At 52.3% G+C, this 27,500-nt stretch overlaps 10 protein-coding genes across 10 annotated transcripts; 6 read left to right on the top strand and 4 right to left on the bottom strand.

Moving 5' to 3' along the window:
- Positions 1–1,316: 1,316 nt before the first annotated feature.
- On the bottom strand, positions 1,317–1,817 carry LBRM_25_0610 (putative eukaryotic initiation factor 5a; the record flags this gene model as incomplete). Its single annotated transcript, XM_001565516.1, has 1 exon — positions 1,317–1,817. One exon carries the CDS (start codon positions 1,815–1,817, stop codon positions 1,317–1,319), a length of 501 nt encoding a protein of 166 aa, XP_001565566.1.
- Positions 1,818–2,240: 423 nt separating this feature from the next.
- Positions 2,241–2,741, bottom strand: EIF5A1 (putative eukaryotic initiation factor 5a; the record flags this gene model as incomplete). The annotated part of the gene is made up of 1 exon (XM_001565515.1): positions 2,241–2,741. The coding sequence occupies one exon, from the start codon at positions 2,739–2,741 to the stop codon at positions 2,241–2,243; it is 501 nt and encodes a 166-aa protein (XP_001565565.1).
- Positions 2,742–3,165: 424 nt separating this feature from the next.
- Positions 3,166–3,666, bottom strand: EIF5A2 (putative eukaryotic initiation factor 5a; the record flags this gene model as incomplete). The annotated part of the gene is made up of 1 exon (XM_001565514.1): positions 3,166–3,666. One exon carries the CDS (start codon positions 3,664–3,666, stop codon positions 3,166–3,168), a length of 501 nt encoding a protein of 166 aa, XP_001565564.1.
- Positions 3,667–4,087: 421 nt separating this feature from the next.
- On the bottom strand, positions 4,088–4,588 carry LBRM_25_0580 (putative eukaryotic initiation factor 5a; the record flags this gene model as incomplete). Its single annotated transcript, XM_001565513.1, has 1 exon — positions 4,088–4,588. One exon carries the CDS (start codon positions 4,586–4,588, stop codon positions 4,088–4,090), a length of 501 nt encoding a protein of 166 aa, XP_001565563.1.
- Positions 4,589–5,916: 1,328 nt separating this feature from the next.
- LBRM_25_0570 (hypothetical protein) lies at positions 5,917–6,597 on the top strand (the record flags this gene model as incomplete). Its single annotated transcript, XM_001565512.1, has 1 exon — positions 5,917–6,597. One exon carries the CDS (start codon positions 5,917–5,919, stop codon positions 6,595–6,597), a length of 681 nt encoding a protein of 226 aa, XP_001565562.1.
- A 502-nt stretch (positions 6,598–7,099) lies between these two features.
- LBRM_25_0560 (conserved hypothetical protein) lies at positions 7,100–7,942 on the top strand (the record flags this gene model as incomplete). The annotated part of the gene is made up of 1 exon (XM_001565511.1): positions 7,100–7,942. The coding sequence occupies one exon, from the start codon at positions 7,100–7,102 to the stop codon at positions 7,940–7,942; it is 843 nt and encodes a 280-aa protein (XP_001565561.1).
- Positions 7,943–9,596: 1,654 nt separating this feature from the next.
- Positions 9,597–10,328, top strand: LBRM_25_0550 (conserved hypothetical protein; the record flags this gene model as incomplete). The annotated part of the gene is made up of 1 exon (XM_001565510.2): positions 9,597–10,328. The coding sequence occupies one exon, from the start codon at positions 9,597–9,599 to the stop codon at positions 10,326–10,328; it is 732 nt and encodes a 243-aa protein (XP_001565560.2).
- A 4,486-nt stretch (positions 10,329–14,814) lies between these two features.
- Positions 14,815–15,981, top strand: LBRM_25_0540 (hypothetical protein; the record flags this gene model as incomplete). The annotated part of the gene is made up of 1 exon (XM_001565509.1): positions 14,815–15,981. One exon carries the CDS (start codon positions 14,815–14,817, stop codon positions 15,979–15,981), a length of 1,167 nt encoding a protein of 388 aa, XP_001565559.1.
- Positions 15,982–17,382: 1,401 nt separating this feature from the next.
- LBRM_25_0530 (conserved hypothetical protein) lies at positions 17,383–18,813 on the top strand (the record flags this gene model as incomplete). The annotated part of the gene is made up of 1 exon (XM_001565508.2): positions 17,383–18,813. The coding sequence occupies one exon, from the start codon at positions 17,383–17,385 to the stop codon at positions 18,811–18,813; it is 1,431 nt and encodes a 476-aa protein (XP_001565558.2).
- A 1,382-nt stretch (positions 18,814–20,195) lies between these two features.
- On the top strand, positions 20,196–22,700 carry LBRM_25_0520 (conserved hypothetical protein; the record flags this gene model as incomplete). The annotated part of the gene is made up of 1 exon (XM_001565507.1): positions 20,196–22,700. One exon carries the CDS (start codon positions 20,196–20,198, stop codon positions 22,698–22,700), a length of 2,505 nt encoding a protein of 834 aa, XP_001565557.1.
- Positions 22,701–27,500: the final 4,800 nt, after the last annotated feature.

Genomic DNA, 27,500 nt, shown 5'->3' with positions numbered 1-27,500 from the left:
GCTCGAAGAGAACAAACGCCCTTGTGTGTAGGCGTGTGTGTTGGCAAGCCACGACCGCACAAAAACACGTTTGGCACAATTGAATTGACCTACCTGGCAGCGTGCGCTACCATTATCATGTGTGCGGTACACGGACGCACTCAATAATGGCATGGCAAAGTAGTTTGGCGCCAATCCATAATTTAGAAAGATAAGATCCAGAAAAGAGAGTCGCATTAGAGGAGCTAGCATCAACTAGGCCCCATTTACCTCCTCATCATGAAGCAAGCCGACTCCGCATGCACCCTTGTTGCCTGATTTTCAAAGATTGCTGCCACCAACATCTGAGCCACATCAAGGTGACCCTAGCAACACCACTTTCAAACAATCCGTAGCCATTCCAAGAGCTTCTGACCAATCTCACCACAGAGTGAGAAAGCCTAACTCACGTCTTCTTTTTCTCTGCAAGACGTTCGTTTTCTCATACGTGCCACAGAGCATATACACAGCGTAGCGTACTCCCACACAAAAGAACGTAGCGAGACTAAGCACCCTAACCTTCAAACGCGAGAGATCGATACAGGATACTCATTTACTGCCAGAAGCCTTAGTTGCTCCTGCTACAACACCTCTACGTGTTTCGCAGAGCTGCAAAACAAACAAAAAGCACATGTCTTTTCCTCCCTTTGCTTCACTTTTAGATGATCTCTTTTTTTTTTACTTCTAATATGTCCATCCTGCCGTTAGAGCATGACTTCAACCTCCACTCTACCCGGCCCGCCACAGGTCCATCGCATGATGCGAAGGAGCGGCAGACACGGGCTACAGCAATGCGCCGACTCAGTCATCAGAGTACAGTCTCTGCCTCAAACTCTACCCACTCCCTGCCTCGCAGATTACCGCACAGGGGGTCCCATTATGCCGGTCGCCACGTGGTGCATCCCCCTCGGGGTGGCTGAGGTGCTTCACCAGTAGGCAGCGACGGCTGGGTGCGATGCGTTCGAGTCACGCTGGACACTCTGCCTATTGTATGGGGGGGGGTACAAGCGTGTTCACAGTCACTGGTCGCTCCGATGCAACGCCACTCAGGACCTGACCGCCGACATCGGCAACGATACATTGCTCTGGCCTCCCTACGTCGTAGGTGCTTGGCTCTGTCCCCACCAGGAGCGGTTCGGCACTGTCGGGGATCGAGGGACTGCTTGGCTTCCCCACAGAATGGGCACTGGATCTTGACACCACGTACTGAGGCGTCCCTTGCCGTCACGATCAAATTATCTTAACATTACAAAAAACACCCCTTTTGTCTTCATAAGAGAATCCGGAGGAAACCCAGATTATTTTTCCGCGGCATTCTTCGTCTGCAGCACCTGCTCAGTGCCCATCGCAGAAACAACCACGACTAGCACCTCCTTGCCGGAGTCAAACTGTTCCTTGATCTGGGTCGCCAGGGCTGGATCTGGAGGCATGTCAAGGTCTTCACGGCTCTCACCCTCATCGTCCATCAAAGAGAGGTGGGCTGGAAGAGAGGGATCCTCGTTGGCTTGAATGTCCAGCACGCTGTAGGTGTAGGTCTTCACAAACGGCACCTCCACGTTATGCGTGGATGGAGCCTGATCCTCGAGGCGGTTGCCAGTGAAGATGTCGGTCGCAACAATGCTCACCTTAGCATGACCATGCTTGCCGGTCTTGGACACGGACAGATCAATCACCTTACACGGACGGCCGTTGATGCACACGTATCCACCCTTCTTCAAGGCACCAGCAGCCAGGGGGTACGTCTTGGACGCGTTGTCACCGCCGCCCTGATGGGAGAAGTCGTGGTCCTCGTCAGACATCGTATTGAAAAAGAGAAACGAAGCTACTGAGGCTAGTATATCGATCGCAATTAATCAGTGCCATTGTGATTTTTTTTTTTTTGCAGAACAGAGAAGGAGCGAAGGGCCACAAAGAGTTTCGAGAAAAGGATCCCACTCGAATAACAGGCAAAAAATGACATGAGTAGATTATTAGACTGGAACGCTTAGCAGGAGATGTGAAGTTGCCTTGCTTCTCCACAAATGTATATGCTTGGGCAAATGCATCACTCAAGGTGAAGCAAAAAGAAAAAAATGTAATTTTTTTTTCCATACAGCCCTCTTGAGGAAGCACGTAATGTTCGGCACTGGCGGCTAAGCGCATTAGATATCTAATCATGTTTTCCTATTCGCTTGTTTTCGCAGAAATAAAAGTGAAAAAAAAAAAAACCTGTCATCAATCATCTACTTCTCCGCGGCATTCTTCGTCTGCAGCACCTGCTCAGTGCCCATCGCAGAAACAACCACGACTAGCACCTCCTTGCCGGAGTCAAACTGTTCCTTGATCTGGGTCGCCAGGGCTGGATCTGGAGGCATGTCAAGGTCTTCACGGCTCTCACCCTCATCGTCCATCAAAGAGAGGTGGGCTGGAAGAGAGGGATCCTCGTTGGCTTGAATGTCCAGCACGCTGTAGGTGTAGGTCTTCACAAACGGCACCTCCACGTTATGCGTGGATGGAGCCTGATCCTCGAGGCGGTTGCCAGTGAAAATGTCGGTCGCAACAATGCTCACCTTAGCATGACCATGCTTGCCGGTCTTGGACACGGACAGATCAATCACCTTACACGGACGGCCGTTGATGCACACGTATCCACCCTTCTTCAAGGCACCAGCAGCCAGGGGGTACGTCTTGGACGCGTTGTCACCGCCGCCCTGATGGGAGAAGTCGTGGTCCTCGTCAGACATCGTATTGAAAAAGAGAAACGAAGCTACTGAGGCTAGTATATCGATCGCAATTAATCAGTGCCATTGTGATTTTTTTTTTTTTGCAGAACAGAGAAGGAGCGAAGGGCCACAAAGAGTTTCGAGAAAAGGATCCCACTCGAATAACAGGCAAAAAATGACATGAGTAGATTATTAGACTGGAACGCTTAGCAGGAGATGTGAAGTTGCCTTGCTTCTCCACAAATGTATATGCTTGGGCAAATGCATCACTCAAGGTGAAGCAAAAAGAAAAAAATGTAATTTTTTTTCCATACAGCCCTCTTGAGGAAGCACGTAATGTTCGGCACTGGCGGCTAAGCGCATTAGATATCTAATCATGTTTTCCTATTCGCTTGTTTTCGCAGAAATAAAAGTGAAAAAAAAAAAAAAACCTGTCATCAATCATCTACTTCTCCGCGGCATTCTTCGTCTGCAGCACCTGCTCAGTGCCCATCGCAGAAACAACCACGACTAGCACCTCCTTGCCGGAGTCAAACTGTTCCTTGATCTGGGTCGCCAGGGCTGGATCTGGAGGCATGTCAAGGTCTTCACGGCTCTCACCCTCATCGTCCATCAAAGAGAGGTGGGCTGGAAGAGAGGGATCCTCGTTGGCTTGAATGTCCAGCACGCTGTAGGTGTAGGTCTTCACAAACGGCACCTCCACGTTATGCGTGGATGGAGCCTGATCCTCGAGGCGGTTGCCAGTGAAGATGTCGGTCGCAACAATGCTCACCTTAGCATGACCATGCTTGCCGGTCTTGGACACGGACAGATCAATCACCTTACACGGACGGCCGTTGATGCACACGTATCCACCCTTCTTCAAGGCACCAGCAGCCAGGGGGTACGTCTTGGACGCGTTGTCACCGCCGCCCTGATGGGAGAAGTCGTGGTCCTCGTCAGACATCGTATTGAAAAAGAGAAACGAAGCTACTGAGGCTAGTATATCGATCGCAATTAATCAGTGCCATTGTGATTTTTTTTTTTTTTGCAGAACAGAGAAGGAGCGAAGGGCCACAAAGAGTTTCGAGAAAAGGATCCCACTCGAATAACAGGCAAAAAATGACATGAGTAGATTATTAGACTGGAACGCTTAGCAGGAGATGTGAAGTTGCCTTGCTTCTCCACAAATGTATATGCTTGGGCAAATGCATCACTCAAGGTGAAGCAAAAAGAAAAAAATGTAATTTTTTTTCCATACAGCCCTCTTGAGGAAGCACGTAATGTTCGGCACTGGCGGCTAAGCGCATTAGATATCTAATCATGTTTTCCTATTCGCTTGTTTTCGCAGAAATAAAAGTGAAAAAAAAAAACCTGTCATCAATCATCTACTTCTCCGCGGCATTCTTCGTCTGCAGCACCTGCTCAGTGCCCATCGCAGAAACAACCACGACTAGCACCTCCTTGCCGGAGTCAAACTGTTCCTTGATCTGGGTCGCCAGGGCTGGATCTGGAGGCATGTCAAGGTCTTCACGGCTCTCACCCTCATCGTCCATCAAAGAGAGGTGGGCTGGAAGAGAGGGATCCTCGTTGGCTTGAATGTCCAGCACGCTGTAGGTGTAGGTCTTCACAAACGGCACCTCCACGTTATGCGTGGATGGAGCCTGATCCTCGAGGCGGTTGCCAGTGAAGATGTCGGTCGCAACAATGCTCACCTTAGCATGACCATGCTTGCCGGTCTTGGACACGGACAGATCAATCACCTTACACGGACGGCCGTTGATGCACACGTATCCACCCTTCTTCAAGGCACCAGCAGCCAGGGGGTACGTCTTGGACGCGTTGTCACCGCCGCCCTGATGGGAGAAGTCGTGGTCCTCGTCAGACATCGTGTTGGAAGGAAATGAGCGACTTTTGAAATAGTTGATCATTCAAGCAATAGGAGGGGCACACGAGCAGGATAGTTTTTTCGAGCGAGAGAGAGGCTTAAAGGTAGAATAAGTGACGTTCTATGGATCATCACATAGTGGCAGTGTGACAGAGTTTGTCAGCTTTTCGGTTTTAACCGTGTTTATTTCTTCTTCGCCATTCTCTCATAGAAGAAGTATGACATGCCTGATGTGTTCTCCAGTTGAGCTTGATTGGGTAAGCGAGAAACAAACACACGTGCAAAATATGCTCATCTTTTTTCGTAAGATAGCCTTTGTATTCTTCTCCTTAGTAGGTTTGGTAGTAAAAGAGGGAGCTAAAAAAAAAAAAAAACGGAACACATTTACTGTGCTGTGATTCCTTTCCTCGTTTATCGATGAAAGCAATGAAGCTCAAATACATTCCTAAAGATTCCTAGCGGTGTGGGTTCTTGGGACATTTTCTTCATGTGGTGCCGTTATCAAGCTTGCAATCGGAGAAGAGGCTAGAGCTGGGCACCAAGAGCTTAGCAAGCACTATGGGTGTTAGATATATGAGAGGGATAAAGTGACGCATAAATAACCAAAGAAGAATGATAACCCGCTTAGGAATAAACTTAACGCGGAGAAAAAAATTTCAATGCTTGTCTCTGTTTTGGTACCAACCGCTTTTAACTCAAGGGGAGTTGTTCTTGGTTTTGCAAGGCGTTCAAAAGCAGCGTCGCTGTTGAGACTTGAGAGGGTCAGCATTTCTTTCGAGATCAAAGGCTTCTACTTTACCACTGTCTTTACAGGAAGGCTGTCCTTGCCCATTGTTGCTCCCAAGCGCGGCATCCCGTGAGCAAAGCCAAAGCAGCACCCCTGCCCCCGCCTTGGGCAGGTGCAAAACTCACCGGTGACCCCTCCTGAGCGACAGAAACTCAACTCTCACCATATTTGCTGAAGAAGTGGCTGCATGTGTGCTTGCCATCGGAGACCAAAACCACGAGCAAAAAGTTGTGGTGAGTCATGTTTGTCCGAGCCAGAGCTGATATGCAAGACGCAGGCACTGGAGGGAACAGGGGATAGTTTCTTGCAGCCCTCCCTCCCCATTTTTCAAGAACGTTTTTAGCTGACATGTGAGTTTTTATTGCCGCATCACGTGAATGGAAAGAAGGGGGGGGGGGCAGCTCACCGTAACAAACCCAGGATCATATGCGCAGGCTTCAAAATAAGTACGCAGCGCGTCCTTTAGATTTACTGAGCACCACAAAGAAGTATGTGGCTCAAAATATGAAAGGCTCCACCTAATACTGCAAGCTGCTTCTTTTATGGAAAGAAGCACACGAGGCAATAGTGCACACTGCCCCTTTCTCGATGTGTTTCTTTCAACTCTGCACCCCCATGGCACCATCCAGTCCACTCCTCATGCCTCCTTTAAAGCTCACTGTGGGACAATGGATCACCGAGGAGGTTCTTCCTCTTCGGCGTCGCGCCCAAAAAAAGCATACCATTCGAATCTAGGTGACGATGATGTTTCTGCAAATGCATTCCCGAGAGAAACGTTCTCCGATGATCAAATTCAAGAGATTGAACAGCTTTTGTCGCGTATTAGTAACGAAATGGATGACCATGAGATGATAGCAAGCTCCTTCGATACTGATCATGTTTCATCGCCAACAGGGGTGCTTGTGGCACAGAAGAACTGCGAGCATAACAAAATGCTATCCGACAGGCGACAAGGCATAGACGCAGACGATAAACGGGACCGTATTTGGAAGGCGCGTATCGCAGATGTGCACACGTACCTGGAGCATAAAAAGCGCGATTCCATCAATGCGATCATCAATAAGCGTAAATTCCGAGAGAAGGTCAGGCAGCAGCGCCACTGGCACCGCACTCGATATCACAGCTCAATACCCAAACTCGTGCCTTCTCTCACCGATCAGTTTTCAAAATACTATGTTCAAGCCGACGACATGATGCTATTTGTTGAGATGCGAAGTCGCTGAACTTTAGGCTTACCGCCATTTATGTTCCGCTTTTTGTGTGTTACAACTCCGTCAAGAGGATCCGTTAGTAAAACCAACTACACCTTTTTCCTTTTGCTCTCCTACTTACTTTGTGCGTTTGACAAATATTGACACTCGGGGCATAAAACATAAGCAACATGCTTGCTCGGGAGCGGCCTTTTTTTTTTGGTCGCGCATGTATATGTGTCAAGGATCATTTCATTTCTTTAGTCACAGTGCAATTCTTCGAATACGGAGGCAAATGTGGCACTCCATGCTTCCCCAGACCGAAAGAAAAACGACCATGGTATCTCGTCCTCATATAATCTCCCTGTTTTTCTATCTCTGATGCCTTTCTCCACCTGTTAAACGTCTTTGATATGACTTTTGAGAAAAATATCACACGTATTTCCTCTTGTGATCAAGCTCTAGATAGACTTAAAAAACCATTGAAGGCAAAAAAAAAAAAAACATTACATCGAAGGCAATTAGTTGTTCAAAAATGCCTTCTGTCGAAGATGAAAACCAGGCAGTTGAGGGGTACAGCGCGTTTGTACCGATGGAAGAGAACGGCTCACCAGAAGATCCTCAGGTAAATGTTACTGTCTTGGATGAGGCTGTAGAAGAGGGAGCGGTTTGTATCGAAGAGCATGAACTCGCAGCGGCGGACAGAGATCTTTCGAACCCCTTTGTCTTTAACATGGCTTCGCGTGAAGTGGATGAGGGCTACATGTCTGTTATTCGGGGACTGAACACCTTTGACCGTGAGGATGAAGAAGTGTGCCGAAATGCTGTAGACATCTGCAAAGATATTATTGCAGTGGAGCAGAGCCTTTTTTCTGAAGCTCCCAGCTATGTTACATACTTCATGTCTGCGCAGCGTGCAAAGGCGATTGCGTACAACAAAACAGTCCAGCCACATTTGACTCTTCCCACAGCGAGCGGAGCTACTTGCAATTGGGAAGAACAACGGGCGTACGTTGATCCCAGTGTGCCGCTGTTACTTCCGTATGATGCTGAGCGGTTCAAGCTGGAGCGGCCTGAGAGAACCCCGGCAGAGGGCACGTACCACAATCTCTTCTACGGTGATGGCACGCAGGTCGTGTTCTCTGCTCCACCCGACAACAAGCGGAAGCAACTTGAAGAGGAGCATAAAAAGCATCCCCATCCGTCCTATCACGGACCGTACGTCTTTAAGCCGCAGCATAAGAAGCCCATGCGTGTTCCTGCTGATTTTGTTCCTTCCTGCGCAGTTGTTGAAAATTCTCGCTCTGCCTCACGGAATAAGCGTATGAGCATGACGAAACCCAAGAAGCAAAACAAGAAGAAAGTAATCACAAAGTAGGTGGCCTTTTTCCTGATCCAAAGAAATGCAAAAAAAAAATTTACCAGTTTTTTCTTGTACTTTTCTTTCTGTCCGTGTATTGAATCACTTTGTAGCATTCCTATCAACAAATGCAGTAGATATGCAAAGCTTAGGCTCTCTTCCTCATGGATGATGACTAAAATGCTGTGAGGCATATTGCTCTTCGCTTCGTATATATATATATATATATATACATGTTTTCATGATAGCGAAAGAAGCGTCAAGGAAGCAAACAATATTGGTGGTATGGATTCAAATGTTCTTCGCCTCTACCATATTTCAGATATCTTTGCAGGACAAATGGTAGCTTGTGCACGAGCAAATTTGGTAGGTTGCGCCCCCAAACCAGTTACTTTTCAAATTGTCCTTTCTTCTTTCGATATATCTCCACTGGTTTGCAGAGGCTTGAAAAGAAAAGAGCAATACTTCAATGTCCATCAGTACCATATCAACCCTAGCAGAGCTTCAGGCTCTCGTGCGTCAGCCTAAGCTGACAGTGATTGATTTTTTTGCAACATGGTGCGGGCCATGCAAGTCGATTGCTCCTCTCATAGAAAAGCTCGCTTCTACAAAGCCGCACGTCAATTTTGCAAAAGTAGATGTCGACCGTACACCTGATGTCGTACGTAATTATCCCGTCCGTGCAATGCCCACCTTCTACTTTTTCAAGGGTGGGAACGTGGTGTCTACATTTGAAGGCGCTGACATAAACGCTGTGATACGGCTTGTGCAGGAGAACGAAGTGATTCCCCCACCTGCTATCCCGTTGGATAAGGAGTTAGAGGCAATGAAGTCCAGAGACCTGCTTTCATTGATGCGGCTGCATTGTATTTCGACTGCAGGACTCATGGAAAAAACCGAGCTGATTGAGGCACTCAGAAAGTACCGCAGGTGATGCTACTTCGTGGCGCTGTGTCGTATTCACAGCCATTTTGAGGGCATCATAAAAAAAAAAAAGAATAGTAAGCAATTTACGATTCATTTAGTACCGCAGGAAGCCATGGGGAAACTATACTATGGTTGATCGCTTCACGTAGAGAATGTGATGCTTCACCCGGAATGTCGACGTCTTACGCTCGAGCTGTAAGGCGACCGACGTTCTGCTTGCTATCTAGATGACAAATATACGCAGGGCGCATTACAGCTTATGCATATCTCTTCCTTACATACCCAAATACTTCTTTTCATTTGCTCCATGCCGTTCTATATCCAAGCAAGGCTAAAGAAGTGAACTTTCTATGATTTTTTTTTTTTTTCACTGGCTGCTTTTTGATTCGAAACCCTCATGTTCCAAGGCTTTAGTGAGACTCAGGAGCTTCGTGCTCTCTACAATTTTGGCGAACTCGGCTCGGCGACCAATCGTAGGAACGGTGCTGCACCTGCACAGACTCCCCCGCAGGCTAGCGATGTCGGCAACCATGATCGAGAGAGTGCAGAGAGCGGCAATGGTGATTACTCTCCCCGGGAGGCGCATGACGACCATGAGGCTTTCCCATCTCCTGCTTTTGGTGCACGAGTCGATATCCACGTGACAAACACAGCCACTATTGGCGATTCAGAGGTTGTGAAGAAAAAGGCGAAGGCTAGCGTGTTGAAAGAGGTCTTTGGAGTGAACAAAGAGAGTACAAAAGGAATGACAGATGAACAGAAGAAGGCTGCAAGCCTTGAGCAACGTTGGCAAAATGCACTTCTGGAAGAGCAGCGTCTGAACGACTTGGAACAGCGTGTTAGCCGTGACGAAGTCGCCGCGACAGAACTAGGACAGCTTCCCAACTTCCCACGCAAGTTCCTCTGCATACATCCGCTCGTGTACCACAGTATCTCGGTGGTACCGGAGCATCGGCAGCTGTTTGTAAAGATGGCCTTTTGGGACTGGGTTGCCGTGTGCATTCTTCTCGTAGCCAATTGCGTGGTAGCTATAGGTGTCACCAGCGCTCCCATTCGTTCCAACGTTGCAGTTAATCACGACATTAACAAAGTACTGAACGGCGTGCTTGCTATTCTGTACCTCATTGGTATCCCACTGAGCTTTTTGCTTTGGTACTGGCGAATTTACCGAGGATGCTCGACGGGCCGCCCACCGCAGCACATTTTAGCATTGTGCGGCCTCTTCATTGCTCTGGCGCAGGCCATTTTTGCCCTCGTTGGCTCCGAAAGCTACGGAGTCTGTGGTATTATACTTGCGAAGTGGATTCAGGAGACGCGTGCAACTGGCGTAGTGGTACCTGTAGCAGTCATAGCAGTGCTCTGGGCTGTGCAGGCCGTCTTTACGTGCTACATGATTACTAAGATGTTCATCTTCTACCGGAGGGATCTGGCCGCCCGCCGTGCCGCTCGCCGCCACGGCATAAACGTTGTAGGCTGACGGCAGACTCTAAACCTCCAAGCATAACAGCATAGCCCAACAGCAAGTGATGCAAGCTATCTGGACTCGAATGTGCTTATGGCGTGGTCATGCTTCGCTGCATACACGCTGGGCTTGAGCTCAGTTGACTGCCTTGTATACTGGCTTTGTTCCTTTACCCGCAGCGAGAGCAATGCATGCCCAAAGAAAGAAATTGTCGTGGGATCAGAGTGGAACGCCTCCTTTTATACGCACATGCCTTCTCCAGGCGTCTGTTTTTGCGCTTTTTTTTTTATCGGTATTGAGAAATAGCTTAAAAGACGGTAACACAGCGTACACTCACACGGAAGCAGCATTACGTACTTCCTGAGCCACTCTCCGCCTCCTTTTATCGTGCTTCTCTCTTTTCTTCCTGTCTCCTTGATCTCTCTACGTGCCCCCGTCTGTATGATGAAGAGGCAGGATAAGAGGAATGAAGAGCCGACATCTGCTGCGCCATCTGCCGTTACTGTTTTAGCTTTAGCAACGACAGACTTACTTTTTATTTTCTTGTGTGTCGCAAAGGAGTGCGCCATCACGTTTGCTTCGCGGGGCCTGGCATGGTTTTATGTTGGTAATCACCGTACTTCAGTTGCGAAAGGATAGGGAAGTGGAATTTGTGCAAGAGAGCAGTGGGGATCATAGAGGGGGCGGTCTTCAGCGTTGTATATATTCATGCAGTACCTATATTTCTAATATGTCCATCCTGCCGTTAGAGCATGACTTCAACCTCCACTCTACCCGGCCCGCCACAGGTCCATCGCATGATGCGAAGGAGCGGCAGACACGGGCTACAGCAATGCGCCGACTCAGTCATCAGAGTACAGTCTCTGCCTCAAACTCTACCCACTCCCTGCCTCGCAGATTACCGCACAGGGGGTCCCATTATGCCGGTCGCCACGTGGTGCATCCCCCTCGGGGTGGCTGAGGTGCTTCACCAGTAGGCAGCGACGGCTGGGTGCGATGCGTTCGAGTCACGCTGGACACTCTGCCTATTGTATGGGGGGGTACAAGCGTGTTCACAGTCACTGGTCGCTCCGATGCAACGCCACTCAGGACCTGACCGCCGACATCGGCAACGATACATTGCTCTGGCCTCCCTACGTTGTAGGTGCTTGGCTCTGTCCCCACCAGGAGCGGTTCGGCACTGTCGGGGATAGAGGGACTGCTTGGCTTCCCCACAGAATGGGCACTGGATCTTGACACCACGTACTGAGGCGTCCCTTGCCACCAGGGGAGGTTAGATGTGCAAAAAAAAAAGGATATTGACATCTGTGAACTCTTTTGAAGCAACCTAGCGTTGTCTCACTGCTACACCGTTACATCTCTCCCTCTGCTTCGGAGAGATGAAACGGTGACTTTTCTATTGACCCTCGCCTACGAATGTTTTCCTGCGAAGTGTCCCCTTCGTTTCTTAGCTCTGTCTTTTTCGTTTCATTTTGCGTATTATTGGACTCGTGGCGCATACTTGTTGGGAAGGGGGAGCTGCTTTTTCTCTGTGCTTCTGGATCTCTCTGTCCTGACGTTTGTTTCCTGGCTGACGTGACTAATACTTGTTGTACTTCTACGAGGGCGTGACGTCCTTGCAGTGCTGCTGTGGCCCTGTGTGTGCTAGCGTTGCCGGTGTCGCGATGCATGTCGGGCTGGGTGCTGGTTCATTGTGAACCATAATGGCCATAACCGCAAGGGAAGACTTTATCTTTTGTGCTGTTCCTGCTTCTTCTTCCCGCCATGTTCCCATCAGACTCCCATTTTAGGGTTTGTGTTTCTCTCTTAGTGAGACTCTCTTCTTTTTTTAATTTCTTTTGCCGTCTTTAAGTGTGTGTGTGTGTGTGTGTGTGTGTGTGTGTGTGTACGACGTGGCTGTAGTTGGGTTGTGCTGTTTTGCGTATATATTTTCTGTCGTCTCTTTGAACTGCGCGGTTCCTCCCTTTCTCCCCTTAGGCCCCTTCTTTCTCACTCTCTCCATGTTCGTTCCTCCATCCCTGTCGCGGATATATATTGCTCGCTTTGTATCCATTCATCTTTTACCGGCAAGGTGATCGAACAGCAACACAAAAGGAAAAGAAAAGGAATACACACACACACACACACACACACACGCTTCTCACACAAGAGAAAACGCGGTCTGGCAAAGCGGACGTGCCATGACCTTTTCGCTGTCGAGCGCGCAAGGCAGTGCTAGGAGCTGCTTCACGTCGGGCTTGCACTACAGGTCGGTCCACAGATGTTTTGAGGGTGGCGCTCTATGGACGCAGCCTGTGAGAACCAAGGAAGCAAAGCATGAGATTCTTGTTCTCTGTGGAAGGCCCCGTCGTGTAGATGCGTACCCTCGAACATCCTTGTGTGTTGGATTGGTGCACTGTAGCTCTGTCTCCCTCTGTGTTTTGGCTTTGACATAACCTCTTTCTATTTCTCGCTCATATTCACCCCATACCATTGTTTCTTTCTCCTTTGCCTTCCCCCTTTCTCTCCGTCCTCTTCGAGAGAGTTTTCGTCTTTATTTTGTGTCCGTGGTGTTCCTTTCGCACAATGAGCTACACAACAACAAGAAGAGCCTGTGCGTACAAAAGAAAACAGAAACACATAGAGGGCGCGTCATGGCATCTGCTTTGCTGTTCTAGTCCGTTCTTTGTTTGGTTCTCTTATCCTATCTCCGCGTCCACCTTCTTTGCCCTTCTCTCACTTCATCTGCTACCACGTTGCCCCTGCGGCCCTCCCGTCTTACCGTTGCTATTGGGCACATGCACGCATCCACCGTTTCAGTGATTTCCCCTCTCCTCTCTGCCCCCCATTCTCTATCTGCCTCCACGTTTTCCTATCTTTTCTCTTTCCGCTCTGCACGCCTACATAGACACCCACCTCCTACCCCCCTTCACCCACCCCCACACACACACGTGCAGCAACGCCCGCTGATGTGTATCCCCTTATGTTTATTCCTGCCTCTTTCGCACTCCTCTCTTCTTTTTATTCACCCTTTCTGATGCGGTGGTGATGCTGGCGAGAACAAGACCCGTGTGCTCACACACGCAGACAGACAGGCACAACGGACGTGCATAGCTTTTTCGCTGCCGCTCTCACTTTCTCTTTTGCCCTTCCCTGTCCCCTCTTTTCCGTGTCTCTATGTGCGTGTAGGCAGCGACCCATGAGAAACCCCGAGAAGGATGCGCTGGGGGCCACGCGGTCTTCCTCAAACCCCGAGGCGGCAGCGGCAAGCCCTGACCGGAAGAGAAGGGGCAGTTTGGCGTCAGCGCGGTTGCGCCTCGAGCAGAGTATGAAAACGACAAGGCAGAAGGAGGATGAAGAGAAGGACTTGCTCAATACGACGGTGTTGATGTCGAAGCGGCAGCCGCTGCCGTCAGAGAGTGATGATCAGGGAACACCGCCCAGCATTCACCGCTGCAAGAATGTCTCTATGTGGTATCTACCTCTACCGTCTCTACCCCTGGCTCCCCTGGAGTGCCGCAGCTAGAAGCCGCACACTTTGACAGTAGTGCACTTACTGTCGTCTCAGCACGGATCACAAGAAGGAAACGGTCGCGCCAACAGCGCAACCGATTAGAAGCGGCAGGGAGAACCAACCAGCACGAATCTGTTTGCCACGTCAGAGCACCGAGCAGTCGCGGCCATTATGCAAGCTCTGGCACCCGCGACTTTTCGTGGCACATGTCGGTACAGCACTAGCAGGATCATGTCTGCTGCCTTTTCACGGCTGTTCATCGCTTGGAATGAACGCTACGGCTGCTGAACGGCATCTCTCGCACCCACCTGTGGCTGGACGCACTTGCTTTCCTGCCTCTGCATTCAGAACGCCTTCATGTTTTACTCTCCACTGCCGACTTACTACTTTGGATATGATGACCAGGGCGACGCCCAGTCGCGCAGACAGACTAGAGAGCAGGCACCTTGGCTAGACGACGAGCGCATCGAGCACGTTTGGCAGCAGCGACGACTGTCGTGCACAGTGCCCAACAACCGCGTTGGCGATATTCTGCATGGCATTGCGTTATCGCATTCTCAGCCTCCTAACGGCGCTAGGGATAATGGGGAGCGCGTGACGCCCAGTTTCGCCCACATCTTCATTCCCAGTGAGAGCGCCGTGCAGGCTTATCACACCCACTCCGGATCTGTCGTCTTCGGCCGGAAGATACACATGGGCGACTCTCCTCTGTCCTCGGCTGGTCTTACTCTCTTCCGTGTAGTATCATTCGCCCGCATTGTCGCATGTCTAGCCACGTCGGCATCTTACCACTTCAACGGCGAGAACATTGGTGAATGCACTGCATATTACTATCCTTGTGCCTGAGCACCCCCGGCTACGGCCTGTGCGAGGGATGTTCATTCGAGGCATTCATCAAAGGCCCCATGGAGCGTGCAGTGGTGTTCCTCTTCGCAGCGGAGCACAGCATCACCGTTTCTCGCGTGATTCTGATGGGCCACTCCTTTGGCACCGAGGTAGCCATACACCATGGCTAAGCACATCCAACGCATGTGCATGGAGTTGCGCGCGACTCGTCGAAGAATGTGGATAAGGTGCCCTACACGTTACCCAGCTACCTACGACTGCGAGGTCTCTATCAATGAATTTGACCGTGCTGTGCGCTGCCCGCCATGTCACTCGGCGACAACACAGCCGGTGGCCGCCGTCTCAGCGATCTCCACACTGCCAGTCCCGTCTCGTCACCCAGTGGACGGCGCCGAGAGGTCGCTCGAGCTGAAAGCATCTACATCGCAAGTCTGCACGCTGCTGAACGTGCGTCACGGCGAGTCGGCCAGTACTGCACACCAGCTAAAGCCTCAGCAGTCGCGGCACCACAATGGCCTTCTGTGTCGACACTGCGTCTTGGACAGCATCGTTTTCCTCTCTCTGTTCACCCACATTTGTTGTATAGAGTACTGGTCCAATCTGCGTAGTTGCGGAGTGAATGTGCAGGGGCTGGAGCAGTGCCATCTGGAGATCCCGGACGATATCTTCGTGGTGGTTCCAGGGGGCTCGACGGCAGACACGCGTGAGGTGCGCAAGACTGACGAGGGTCCGCCGCCGATGGGTTTCCCCTGTCCCTCGACGTGGTTATTCAACTTCGAAGGAAGCACCTCTTTCCACTACTTGCTATTCATTGACGTCGTGTGTGGGCTGCAGGAGCAGAGTGGCTTCGTCAAACACACCTCTGTATTACTGCTACACGGCACACAGGACGTTCTCGTTTTACCCACTCACACTGTTGCCATTACCACGAAACTGTGTCAGTGCACGAAAGACGCCGCGAACAAGGTTTATCTCGACTTGCTGAGGGATGCACGACACAACCTGGACGGTACCCACATCATTCACCCCTTCCTCAGGGACATCATTATCCTGCCTCACTTGCGGCGTCAACGGGCGCTGCGCGGCGAGCTCGATGCGACGCTAAGACACAGTGTTGAGTTGCAGCAGCAACAGAAGAAGCACACCGACCCTAGCGGTGGTGCTTCCATATCTGTGAGTGCTGGCGGCACGATAGGTCGCGGCGAGCGACTTTCACGAACCAGCACCACGCAGCGGACGACAGAGTCGATTGACAAGGACAGTGACGACAGAAAGCCGAATGAGGCGCACATGTGGTGGAAAAGTGGTGCTTCTGCTCCTCACGAGTGACGAGAAAGCGTTGTCATCGCTTGCCGCCGCCGCACCCCACACTGCCAGTGCATCCGTGAAGCGACGTGAATATATATATATATATATATATATATATATATATATATTCGAAAGCTTTTGTGGCTTTGCTGCTGTTTTAATTGCTGAGTTTGTGATTGTTGTTTTCTCTGGCTGAGTATGTGCTGTGCATGCCTCTGTCTTTCTCACATTGCGTTCTGTTGTCTTGCGTGTGTGCCTCCTTCCTCCTCTCTCTTCTTCACACTACCTCTTTCTCTCTTCGCTGTTTCAGTGCTGCAGCTCGTCTGAGAGTGTGCCTACGTGCACGTCTAACTCCTCCGAGGGAATGCGCTTGCCAATATATGCACCACCCTCTTCCCCTCCGCAGATGTCTTGCTTACAGGCACGCGCAGACACGCACCATGCACAAGAGCGTACTCGCCCACGTCAGGGAGAGACCCACTTAAAACAGGAAACAACATAACAGAGAAGCCCCAGCCCCCCATCACACAACAAAGAAAGACGAACGAGGAATTGTACGCCAGCGACATCAAAGGCTTCTTGAGAGCATTAGAGCGACCGACAGGGGTAATGAGGGACTGGGGAAGAGGTACATGTGTGTGTGTGTGTGTGTGCGTGTACATGCGCTTATAGTGCCGTCTCCCTCTTTTTGTTGTACCTCCCTCACCCACTACAGTACCCGCTCCTTTGCTGCGTCGCTGCTCGTGAGCCTTTCCCCAAGCGAGCAGGCGACACATGCCGGCTTCTCCATTGCGGCGAAGGCATTTTCCCTTTCGCATGCCACACTTTCGCTTGTCACACTTTACGCTTCTGCCCTCGCTGCCTTTACCCTTTCTATTCTCTTTCACTTTAAGCGCTGTCAATCGAGTGACTTTCTATCTCCTCACTCGTGTGGGAGGTGGAGAGGAGAGCGTGCTCACTTGCGCACGATCCCTGTGTCTTCTCACTCATTGCGCATCTTGTATAAAATAATTATTATTAATCAAGAGCGCGCGCACACACACAGAAAAGAGTGCTGAACAGCAGGCAGGGGCAGAGCATTAGGCGACGAGCGAGGACTGGGCACATTGCATTGCGTGAGCGGTCTCGCTCTCACTCGTAATACCCACAGCTTAACCTTTGCACACACACACACACACACACACACACACACACACACACACAGACGCATACATGGAAACACAGGCGCGTATGAGTCACAGGGGTGGACCTTTCAAGACGCGCTCTGGCAAAGCAGAGACGGGAGTCGCCGACAAATCTGGCAACACAGCACCTTTGGCCTCGTCTTCGGATCCTTCAAGGAGTCGAAAAGGCGCTGACCCCGCCACTGGCGAGGCGACCTCGTCGAGCGATGAGTTTTTATTCATTCGAGCTCTCTCTCAGATGGGCAGTAGCAGTAGTGCCCAGCTGGTCGTCGTGCAGCGCCTTCTGAAGAGTGTCCTGTCGGCCGCAGGCAATGTTATTCGTGGCACCGACTCACAGCGCAAGTTCACAAGCCTATACACAGAGTTTTGCATAAGTGCGGTGCGTAGCTTGGCGAGCGTGGAGGAGGCTGTGTACGAACTCACTCACCCAGGCTGTCGCGCCGCTGACGCTGCGGACTGGGAAATTCAAGGGATTGACGATGCCGATTTCCTTAAACAAGTGGCAGTGTATGTGGCAACGCATACCAGTGCCCTCAGCGTGGCGTACCTAGAGCACGTTGGTCAGTCGGCGTTTGAGAAGCTGCAGAAACAGCAACGCAAGCGGGAGCGCTCCGCTACCACTAGCAGCGGCAGTGCTGACGCTTCGAGCCACCGGGCGGCTAAGGCGAGCCGCACGGTCGTCGCCAGGGGCGCCGGCGCTCAAGCGGCCCATGGCGGTGGCGCCTCCGTTGATAAGCCTGGCCACTCCCCGTTCGGCTCTCTCGGCCTTGTGGATGCGCAGGAGACAGTGCGACACGCTTTGCAGGCCATTGAGAGAGATAAACAAGCGTCTGCTTCCACTCCCGCTGACGCAGCAGGCGTGTCGCGTCGCGGCCATCAGGATATTGCCACGGCTCAACTGGAGCTGCGCTATACTGATGCCCGCCCTTCTGGCGTGTTTTTGTCTAAGGCACCCGGCGGCCTCTCCGCGATAGGGGCGACGTCTGACGGAACGCCGCTTGACAATTGCACGATTGCATACGATCTTCGAGATCCCGATCTGAAGCTGAGTAGCATTCCAGAGCTCTCTACCCGTCTGCAGCCATGGACAATCCCGCTGCCATCCAGCGGCGTGTACTTGGACCGAGTGACGATGGAGCGCGACCGCAGAGGTGGGAACGCAAGCGGCAACGGAACCTGTGTCTCCACCGCCAGGGTGGAACCAACCAAGTCAGCGTTGGAGGTGTGTCTCGCACCGACTCCCATAGAGTTTCTGCGACAGTGGGAAATCCGGGAGGCTGCGCTTGCCACGGAGCAGCAGCAGCCTTCGTCAGCACCAGTATCGGTCTCGGGCCCGTACAGCGTAGCCCCTTACGGTGGTAGCAGCAGCCGTGCTGGTGGGCTGTCGACTGGTGGCAGCCCGCGCCCCACGGCGCCCTTACCAACCCCGCCTCCTTCTGCGCCCTCCAACAGCAGTCCCCTCGGGCACCATCCGCCCTGCATACCCGAGTTGGACGCTCGTACCAGCGGCGCCGATGTCGACCCCACATTGGTGTTCTCTGACTTTTTTCCAGCGGTGCGGGATAAGCTGACCACGACGAGCATGCCAACGTACGTGATGGCAAATCTTTCCCACTACGGTGTATCGAAGATGGAGCACGTGTACGCAATGGGGTCGACAAGTAAGTGACGCACATATATATATATATATGTGTGTGTGTGTGTGTTCACTGCTCTCTGTGTTCGTCGCCGCCTTGCTCTGTGTAATGGCCAGCGCACATGCGCTCGCAAACCGAAACTAAACGAAGCACTTGCTGCGTCCCACATGTGGTCTGTTCCCACTCCTTGTGGAATTCATTGAGGCATCCTATGACGACAGCCTTTGCCGCACCCACCCTGGGGTCTCTCCCTCTCTTTTTTTCTTTCCCTGCCACCCACCGCTCTCTTTTCCTTACTGCGTTTCGCTGCATTTACGCCCCGCGTATTCGCTTTAATGTTTGCATGCGACCACATTTTCTACTTTTACTCGCACCACCTCTCCCTCTCCCCGTCATCGTCCTCCTTCGTTGCCCCCCCCCCCCCCCCCCCGCTGTTACTTCTTCCCTCCTGCCCAGCAGACATGAGCCACGCGGTTGGGTGGTGGTGAAGTCGAGATCCGCAATCGTGTGGGGCCACCTTCACTTTTTTTTTCTGGTGCTGTCGCCTCTTCCTTACCTCTCCCTCGTCGGTTCCGCGCTCACCTCAACCCCTTCCTCCCGCCGTTGTTCACGTTCTGTGCCGTGAACTGCATCGTCTTTGGTCAGTGCGTGTGCCGTTGGAGGTAAAGTCATCCATCGAGAGACGCGCACCGACGCAGAAGCGTGTCCTTCCTCGTTTAGCATGTCTTCTGCCGCCGCCACACATCTGCAGCGGCTACTGGACGGGTACGTTTCCGCCACCCTCGACTGTCATGGGCGGAAACTTCTCCCAAATGGCAATGGCGCGTATGCCAGGAACTCACATACATTGGCGCTCGACGCAGCAGAAGTGATGTGCTACCTGCCATTTTTTTCGACTGCATTCGACGCTTCTGGTGGAGGCATCGCATCGCGAAGGTCGTTGCATCTCGATCCTTCGCAACTATTTGTGGCAGCGACCGGCCCCACTACACAACCGACAGTGGACGGGGCAAGGTCAAGTGATGCCTTATCGTCTTTTATTCTCTACCTTGGCGACGTGGTGGAGCGGCATCTGCACGCGTTCATGTCGGCTGTCTCCGTAGGGCCCCCGTTCACAACCTTGCGCTTCGCAGTTGAGCTGAGACACGGCAGCGCTTCTGACGGTCGCAGTAATAATGAAAGCAGCACACATGACCGCAGTGCGAGCGAGCGTGGCTACCGTGGCGGCGGTGGCCCGTACGTGAACTTCGTCGCTTGGGTGGCGTTGGAGGTGTATCGGCTCTTGGCGCGAGGCGCCGAGTCTCGGCAGCGTGAGCGGCGAGCCGCCGGTGGCGCCACGTCTGTGGATGCCGGGGTGCGCACCGACGCGTATGTACGCTGGGAACGCGAGATTGGGGAGCGTGTGTCTGCTGCCATGGCTACCGCGCAGAAGCTCGAAGCAACGCGTACTGGTTGCAGTGATGTGCGCTGGGACAATGCACTGCGGGCTGTTTCTTCTGCCACTGATGCGCGGCTCGATGACGTCTTCGCCACCTACCCACACTTCTTCTACCTGTTCATGTGCACGGAGCTTCTTCCGGACCTTCAGCTGCGCTTGCACAGGTGCGACGAGGCGAACTGCAACGCTCCGCCTCTGGTAAGGCTGCGTCAGGCGCTGCGGAGTACTGCAGTGGCCGAGCCCACGGATGACCAGTCGTTAACTCATCCAACACCCTTTTTGTATACGGTATTTTGGGAGGACGTGGTGTCACTTCTCTACTGCCGATCCACTGGATCTGCCCCTGTTATGGGCCCGGAGACGACAATGCGCAGCGACAGCGGTTTCACTCGTATTGCCACCACCCCTGGGCAAACGTCGGTCTTCGTGGTGGCGGCGGTGGCGTCAACGCTGGCAGTGCCCCTCTTGAGGCCTGCGTGCCTCTGGATCGATCGATTTGCCCATTTATGCTCGACAGCAGAGGCACATTCACAGAGGCCTGTCGTAGTGGAGGAAGAGCAGAATCGCGCACAGGCAGTTATGCACATATTGGACGTGTGCATGCGCTCTATGCAGGTGGTTCCGTTTCCGATGTATGACAGCTGCGATGCGGATATGCCGCTCAGCCTTGGCAGCTGCGAGATGGCAGGCAGCTGGCTGATACCGTCAACGTCATCGCCGCTACATGTCCGATCCATGCCGTTGTTTGGGCTGCGGAGACAACGGCGCGCTGTGGTACTACCGGGGCTGTCAATTGCAGCCACCCGCATCCGCTCTCTAGCTGCGGCGTATTCGGGAAAGGTGAGCACAGTTGACACCGCTACACCGGACATGTTAGTGCCTGCTGGCACGTGTGTGTGGTCGCCTGTGGGTGCGTTGACGCAGGTGTCGTGGACGGAGGCGCAACTCAGCATGTCAGCTGTGGCACCGTGCTGCGACGATGCTAACGCACTTTTTACATCTATCAGCGCGGTTCCGGCATCGAATTTGCACCCGGTTGAGTTGTTTTTGCTGTTCGAAGACGTACCATCTGACGCGGCGGCATTGGGCCGCTTGCGCGCTGCGCTGGATGCCGAGGTGTGCGAGGGATGGGTTGTTCTTGTCGTCCAGGCCTCGGTTCCGAAAGCTACGCAGCAGTGCGTAGAGTCTACTTGGGGCACAGACGCGCGTCCTGTCCTGCTTCTCAGCGGGGTCGGGTGGTGGGGGCTTCAGCAGTTGGCGTTGCGCTTCAATGTGCGACCTAACACATCCGCCACCGACGCACATTATCTGCGCGGGGTGCGACGCCGTCTCCGCCACGATAGCGGTGCCGATCAGCCTCAGGAGCGCCGAGGCTGCGGCGTTGCCGCTCTCCCGCTGCATGGACAGCAGTACGCGCCATCGTCTTCCCTGTCAGCGGACGACGGTGTGCAAAACCAGCGGCCAGAAAAGGGGTATTCACGACACACGCGCTATGCCACGGCCTTCGTAGAGGGGCGCGAGCACTACCTCTTTGTGGTAGGAGAGTGTACTGATGGGGTAGAGCCCAGCACCAGTAGTTCTCCTACAGGGATGAAGTCAGAACACACCGCTGGTGCGGTGGCCGACCCTACCGGCACGGTTCTCTCTCACGCCCCGCCAACTTCCTTGCCCCTCCCGCCCTCGCGGTCGCCACTGTCCCCACCCACCATGTCCATGCATTTTTGCGAAGACTCGGAGGAGTCCAGCAGCAGCTCCCTCCCCCACCGCTCCTCCAGCAGTGGATCCACTTTCTCTGACGCAACGGCAGCGGCAGCCATGACAGCAGACGGGGCTGGCGGAGAGGTGATGCAGGCGTGGGATGGTGACGCGGCAGTGCCGCCAATACCCTTCGTCGTGGTGAGTGTCCTGGTTGGGGCCGCAACTAGAGGAACACAACAGGAGTTGGTGTACGATATCGGCTACCACTGGCGCCTCCTTCTGCATCAGCTAGTTCTACCTGAGCCACTTTGTTGTCAGGTGCCCACAAGCGGCGAGCGAGGGGCAACGGCCATGGCGATCCGTAAGTTGAACTCTGTGCTGCAGTCACCTCTGCCAAGCAGATTCGCCTCTGCTTCTCCTGCTTGGGTACCCACGACGGTGTACACCCCGGAGCAGCTGCGTGCGCTGGGTGCCTTGAGGGACGCCCTCTTCTCTTACGAGCTTCTTTCCCTGCAGCGTGGGCCGGAGGGACGAACGCTAGATGAGTCATGGCAAGAGCTGGAGCGATACACAGAGCCTAACACGAGCCCATACGAGGGATGCTCTGAGCCACCGACCGAGTCGTGGCTCGCTATCCAAAGTGCTTACCTAGCAGTGGCTAACTGCGTGGATGAGCTCTGTCACACCGTCGTCCTCGGCGGGGGCGATGGTGATACCTCTGCGAATAACAGCGAGGCACGGGGCAGCGCCAGACGCGACCTCTACTTTTTCCCCGTGATCTGAGGCAATTGAGTTGGACTGCAGGGACAAGCTGCGGAAGGGGGAGAGGGGGAGGGGGGGGGGTAGTAGGGACGAAAGAGCGCGGGAGTCACCGAAGATAAAAAATGTTATCGTCGCCGAAATGGACAGTAACTGTCGACTTCTCATTTTTTGTCTCCCCGTTTGCCCATCCCGTCCGTCCTGAGTGTCCCTCCTCTCTCTCGTTTTGTTGTTGTTCCGTGAGGTGTGTCTGCACGTATTTTTTTTTTTTTTGCGTGGAGAAAGGCAGAAAAGGGACGCAAACAACACGCCACCGTCTCCTCGCTCTCTTTTCCCTGCATTATGTTTTTCACCGTTACCGCTACCTCTACTCGTTTCCCGTGTTGCCGAAACGACACACTCCCACACACACACACACACACACACACACACACACACACACACACGCAAGCATAGGCATGCTGAAACGAATCCCACTTTTCCATTTGCACAGATCGGATACATTGTGGTGCGGCAGACAGCGGTGCGCTTTTTCAGATATCGCTCGAAGGGGGGGGGGAGAAGGGAACGTGCGTCGATTCATCACTGGGGTGCTTGTTTTGCTTTTTAGTGTCGGAGATGTACGCAAGCTGCCGCCTCGCTTTCATCTCCTTCACTTCAGCGGCAGGTCATCCAAGTACACACATGTGCACAAGCGTACTTGCAACTTTCCTTCGCGTACTGAATCGAATGGCGCGTGCCTTCGGCTCGTCTTCGCCACTTATGACAACTTCCATGATGGTGTCGCTGTCTCTACGCTCTCGTCGCCTTTTCCCCCCTCTTCTCTGTTCCTTCATTCTGCTCTTCCGCGCATGTGTGTATGTGTAGGCGCATCTGTTATGTGTGGATGTACTTCAGCTCTACGCCGCCTACACACCCTCCCCTCCCCCCTATTCGGTCGGACAGGACTGCGTTCAAGCGAGCGACGCTAAAAGGGAAAGCCGAACAGAACAGCACTTCCTGCACGCGCATCTGCGTGTGTGTGTGTGTGTGTGTGTGCGTTGAATACCGTAGGCGGACCTCTACTGCATTTTGTTTCCTTGGCGCCACGCACTGCACATTTTACGTAGCACAGGCGCCGCCAAGTCAAATGATGCAGGGTAGCCGGTAGGTGGTGGAACAGATGGTTGGTCATCTGTGCTACTTACGAAGAGTCGAGCTGAAGAGCCGATCTCTGGTGTCCCGCCGTTTTGGAGGACTGCCCCCATGGAGCCTCCTCACTTTCTCCCTGTGCTCTCTCTTTCTCTCTCGCCGGGATATGCTTGTGCACGGATGCCTCGTGTACACTTTGTGCCTTCGCCCGCTATCCTCGTTTTCTGCCTGCCTCTCTCCCCTTCCTATTTTTGCATAACTGCCGCTAGTATTTGAGCTGATCACATTGACAGGGCCTACTCTGACGGTTTGGAGGACCAGGACGGCGGATTCGTCGGAGTCCTCGTTTCTCCCACCTACTTGACTCCTTATTTTTTTCCTCAGGTCGTGGTGTTGTGTGCGTGCCAGACTAATGTTTTGCCGTTCAACTATACACATATGGACTCTTCGTTTTCTTTACTCATATTAGCTTGCGAGCTTTACTGATCATGACGGGACTTCTTTCTTTGTGCTCTGCACTTTGTTTTGTCTCTCAGTTTGCCATTTTTTCCTCTGCTTTCTCCTTTGTGGTCCTCCCTTTAAGAGCTTAGTAGTCACTCAGTCGGCCATGATCTCGTGTCTTCTTTCCCATAGTCGTTTGAGCACCTCGAATGTCGTTGACTCGGGCTCAGTTTCCATCCTACGTTACAGTCGAATGTATGTATCCACGAGTAGGGATCAGATCCAGCTCAGGGGTTTACGCGGCTGTCACCTCGTTCACGATATTGCAACACGTTGAGGAGCGTGTAGGGGTTTTCTTTGCCTTGACTAAATCGTCCTCCCGAATTATGTGCGGTGACGCGCCTAGGGCCTCCTCAGCGTTTAGTTTTTCCCGCCGACGAAAAATCGACGGTGTTCGACCAAACAACAAAAATATCGTGCAACGAAACACGGCTGCGACCTCAGGAGGCGCATCAAAGAGAAGTATGCATAGTCACCACCCGAAGAAAATCTCGGGTGGGCACGTTCCTCTTCGCCCTGTTCGGCGGAGCAAATGAGACTCGTGCATTTTCCCTGCATGCGGGGCTGTGGATGTGGCCAACTTCTTCCTTCACCCTCCTACTCTCTTCTGTTGACGACTCGATAAGTGAAGATCGATGGCCAGCATTCGAGTCATCAGACCACTATATTACAACGGAGTTCTTCACTGTGGCTACTGCAGAGACTTCTTGCATTCATTAGCTGACTTGTGAGATTCCTCTGTCCTTTGTCGGTTCCCCATCTTTTCCTTTTGTTGTTGACCGTGAGCGCACCTCTGCCTTCTCATTGCCTCCCCGCCTCCCCGTGTGTGCCTCATCCGGACATCTACGCAGACAGACACACCCGCACCCACCCACACCCACCCACACCCACCCACACCCACCCACACCCACCCACACCCACCCACACCCACCCACACCCACCCACACCCACCCACACCCACCCACACATGCAGACACACGAGCGCGCAAAAGATACGAACACGCGCCTAGTCCAGCAGTAGGACGAAGGGAGTAACGGGAGATTTTGTGTGTTATTTTCGTGTTTTCGTCAAACGCTACGTGCTGCAGCGAGCAGTGAAAAGAGAGACGACATCGAAGCGGAAGCGTAAACCCCCCAAACAAAGCAGCGAAATATCAGAGACGCACCCACGCAAGTTCATATCTTCAAAAGCCCCCCTCCCCCCACACACACGCCTAAAACTCAGACTCAGGCATATACAACACGATAAAAGTATACGAGTAACCACAACGACAGCCTATTGTATATAGCTATCTCCTACGAACTATACCTTGTTTTTCGATATATATGTGTGTGTATATATATGTCATTGTTCATGTGAAACAGCCCGTGGACCCGTCATATTCCCCCCCACGGGCTGCTCACCCAGGGCACACCTCTTTTTTTCTTTTCATAGCTTTTGTTTCTTGCTCTCTGCTTCTCTCTAAGTCATCATTCGCTCATACTCCATCTCGCATTCGCTCTTTCTTTACCGTTTTGCGGTTAGTGGTGTACTGCGCACATCTTTTCTCCCCCTTTCTCTGCTGCTCTCTCTCTATCTTGGTGTACTCTATTCCTGTGCTGTTGCTGCGTTCTGCTCGGGCTAGACCCCTACACTCTCCCCTCCACCCACCCACACACACACACACACACACACACACACACACACACGCTCCCCCTCTTCTAGCACCGTCGTCATTTTTTTCCCGAGCGGCTCTCTTGTGAGTAGCACAGCCGAGCATAGGATCAACAGCGCAGACAAAAAGGTTGGACAAGTTGTACCGAGTAGAGGTTGTGTGTGTGTGTGTGTGCCCCTCTCTTTGTATTTCTGAGCGACTTGTCTTTCGGCTACCCAACTTAACATTGCGGGTTGCAAACCTAAGCAGCAGGAGCGACAACTCCGTCTTCTCTGTGCTTTCCTTGTTGGTTTCGTTTCTGTTGTTGTCTTCTGCTCTTCATTTTCGCTACATCCTACCCTCTCCGCCTGTCGCAGCTACTTCTCTTGTGTGTCGCATCTCGCTTTGCACGCCTTACTCAGCTTCTTTGTTTATTCCCCCCTCCGTTCTCTTTCTCTCTTCCCCTTTTCCCCTCGTTTAGTTTCACGTCTTTGTCGATGTTCACCAGCCATTGCTCACTCCCTCTCCGCTGTCTCTGTTCTCCTTTTGTGTGCGTGCGTGTGTCCTTTCAAGCTACCCCACCATTATTGTTTGATATAACGAACTCGTTACATTGATGCACTGACGCCAGTCCGTGTGCTTTTCTCTTGTTGTTGTTTGGGCATGCGTTGATCTGATTCCTTTCTGGCTCTCTTCTCTCTTCTCACGGGTTCCCGTTCTCCTTCACCTCACTACCACCACCTCGTGTGTGTGTGTGTGTGTTCTTTCTCTGGCCCTATCTCTTTCCGCTTCTGCCCTTGCACTTTTTGGATCGGTTGTTTTCCCTCTATTTTATTTTACCTAATCAACAAAAGAGTCGTGCAGAATTCTGCATACCTTTTTTTTATTTTCTTTTCCATCTTTGGTTGAGTACGTGCTTACCTTCTACTTGTCTCTCGTGGCTGTGTTCTGGGGGAGGGAGGGACGCTTGCGCTCTCCTTCTCCCTCTCTTCGTGTGTACAGTTGCACGTTTGCCTCTCTGTGTTATATAGGCAATTCAGGCCTTTTTTTCTTTTCGACCTTTTGCTTCGCTCGCCTTACACACACGGACCCACGCATACGGTATACACGCCATCTTTCCTTTATTTATTTATTTTTTTTTTCGTGCGCGCACGTGTGGGTGTATGTATTTCCCTCTTTACCTCGCGACTCCTGTATTGGCTTTCTTTTACTCTGTTCTCTCTCCCTCACTCTCTCCCTCTCACTCCCCCTCTCACTCGTTGACTTTTGCCTTTCTCCTTTTGCTTGTTTGGAGCACTTAAAAGAAAAAAAAGAAAAAAAAAAACACACACGCGCATCACTTGCCTCCTGGCGTCTCTTTGCTTTCGTTTTCTGCCCTCCTTCTTCACGCTTTGTGGCGTTCCCCCCTCCCCTCCCCTCCCCCCTCCCCGGTCCCTCCATTTCTCAGGCTACACTCGGGCGCCCGTTGATCTCTCAAGGCATACAGGGCAGGAAAGTGTGCTCCTAAACACACGCTTCCTCAGCATCTATACTGCGGAGACCGTGCTGACCGAGCATA

This window comes from Leishmania braziliensis, chromosome 25 (assembly GCF_000002845.2).
Source record: "Leishmania braziliensis MHOM/BR/75/M2904 complete genome, chromosome 25".
NCBI lineage: Eukaryota > Euglenozoa > Kinetoplastea > Trypanosomatida > Trypanosomatidae > Leishmania > Leishmania braziliensis.
Note: the sequence above shows the minus strand (reverse complement) of the source record. Positions and strands in the feature narration are given on the sequence as shown.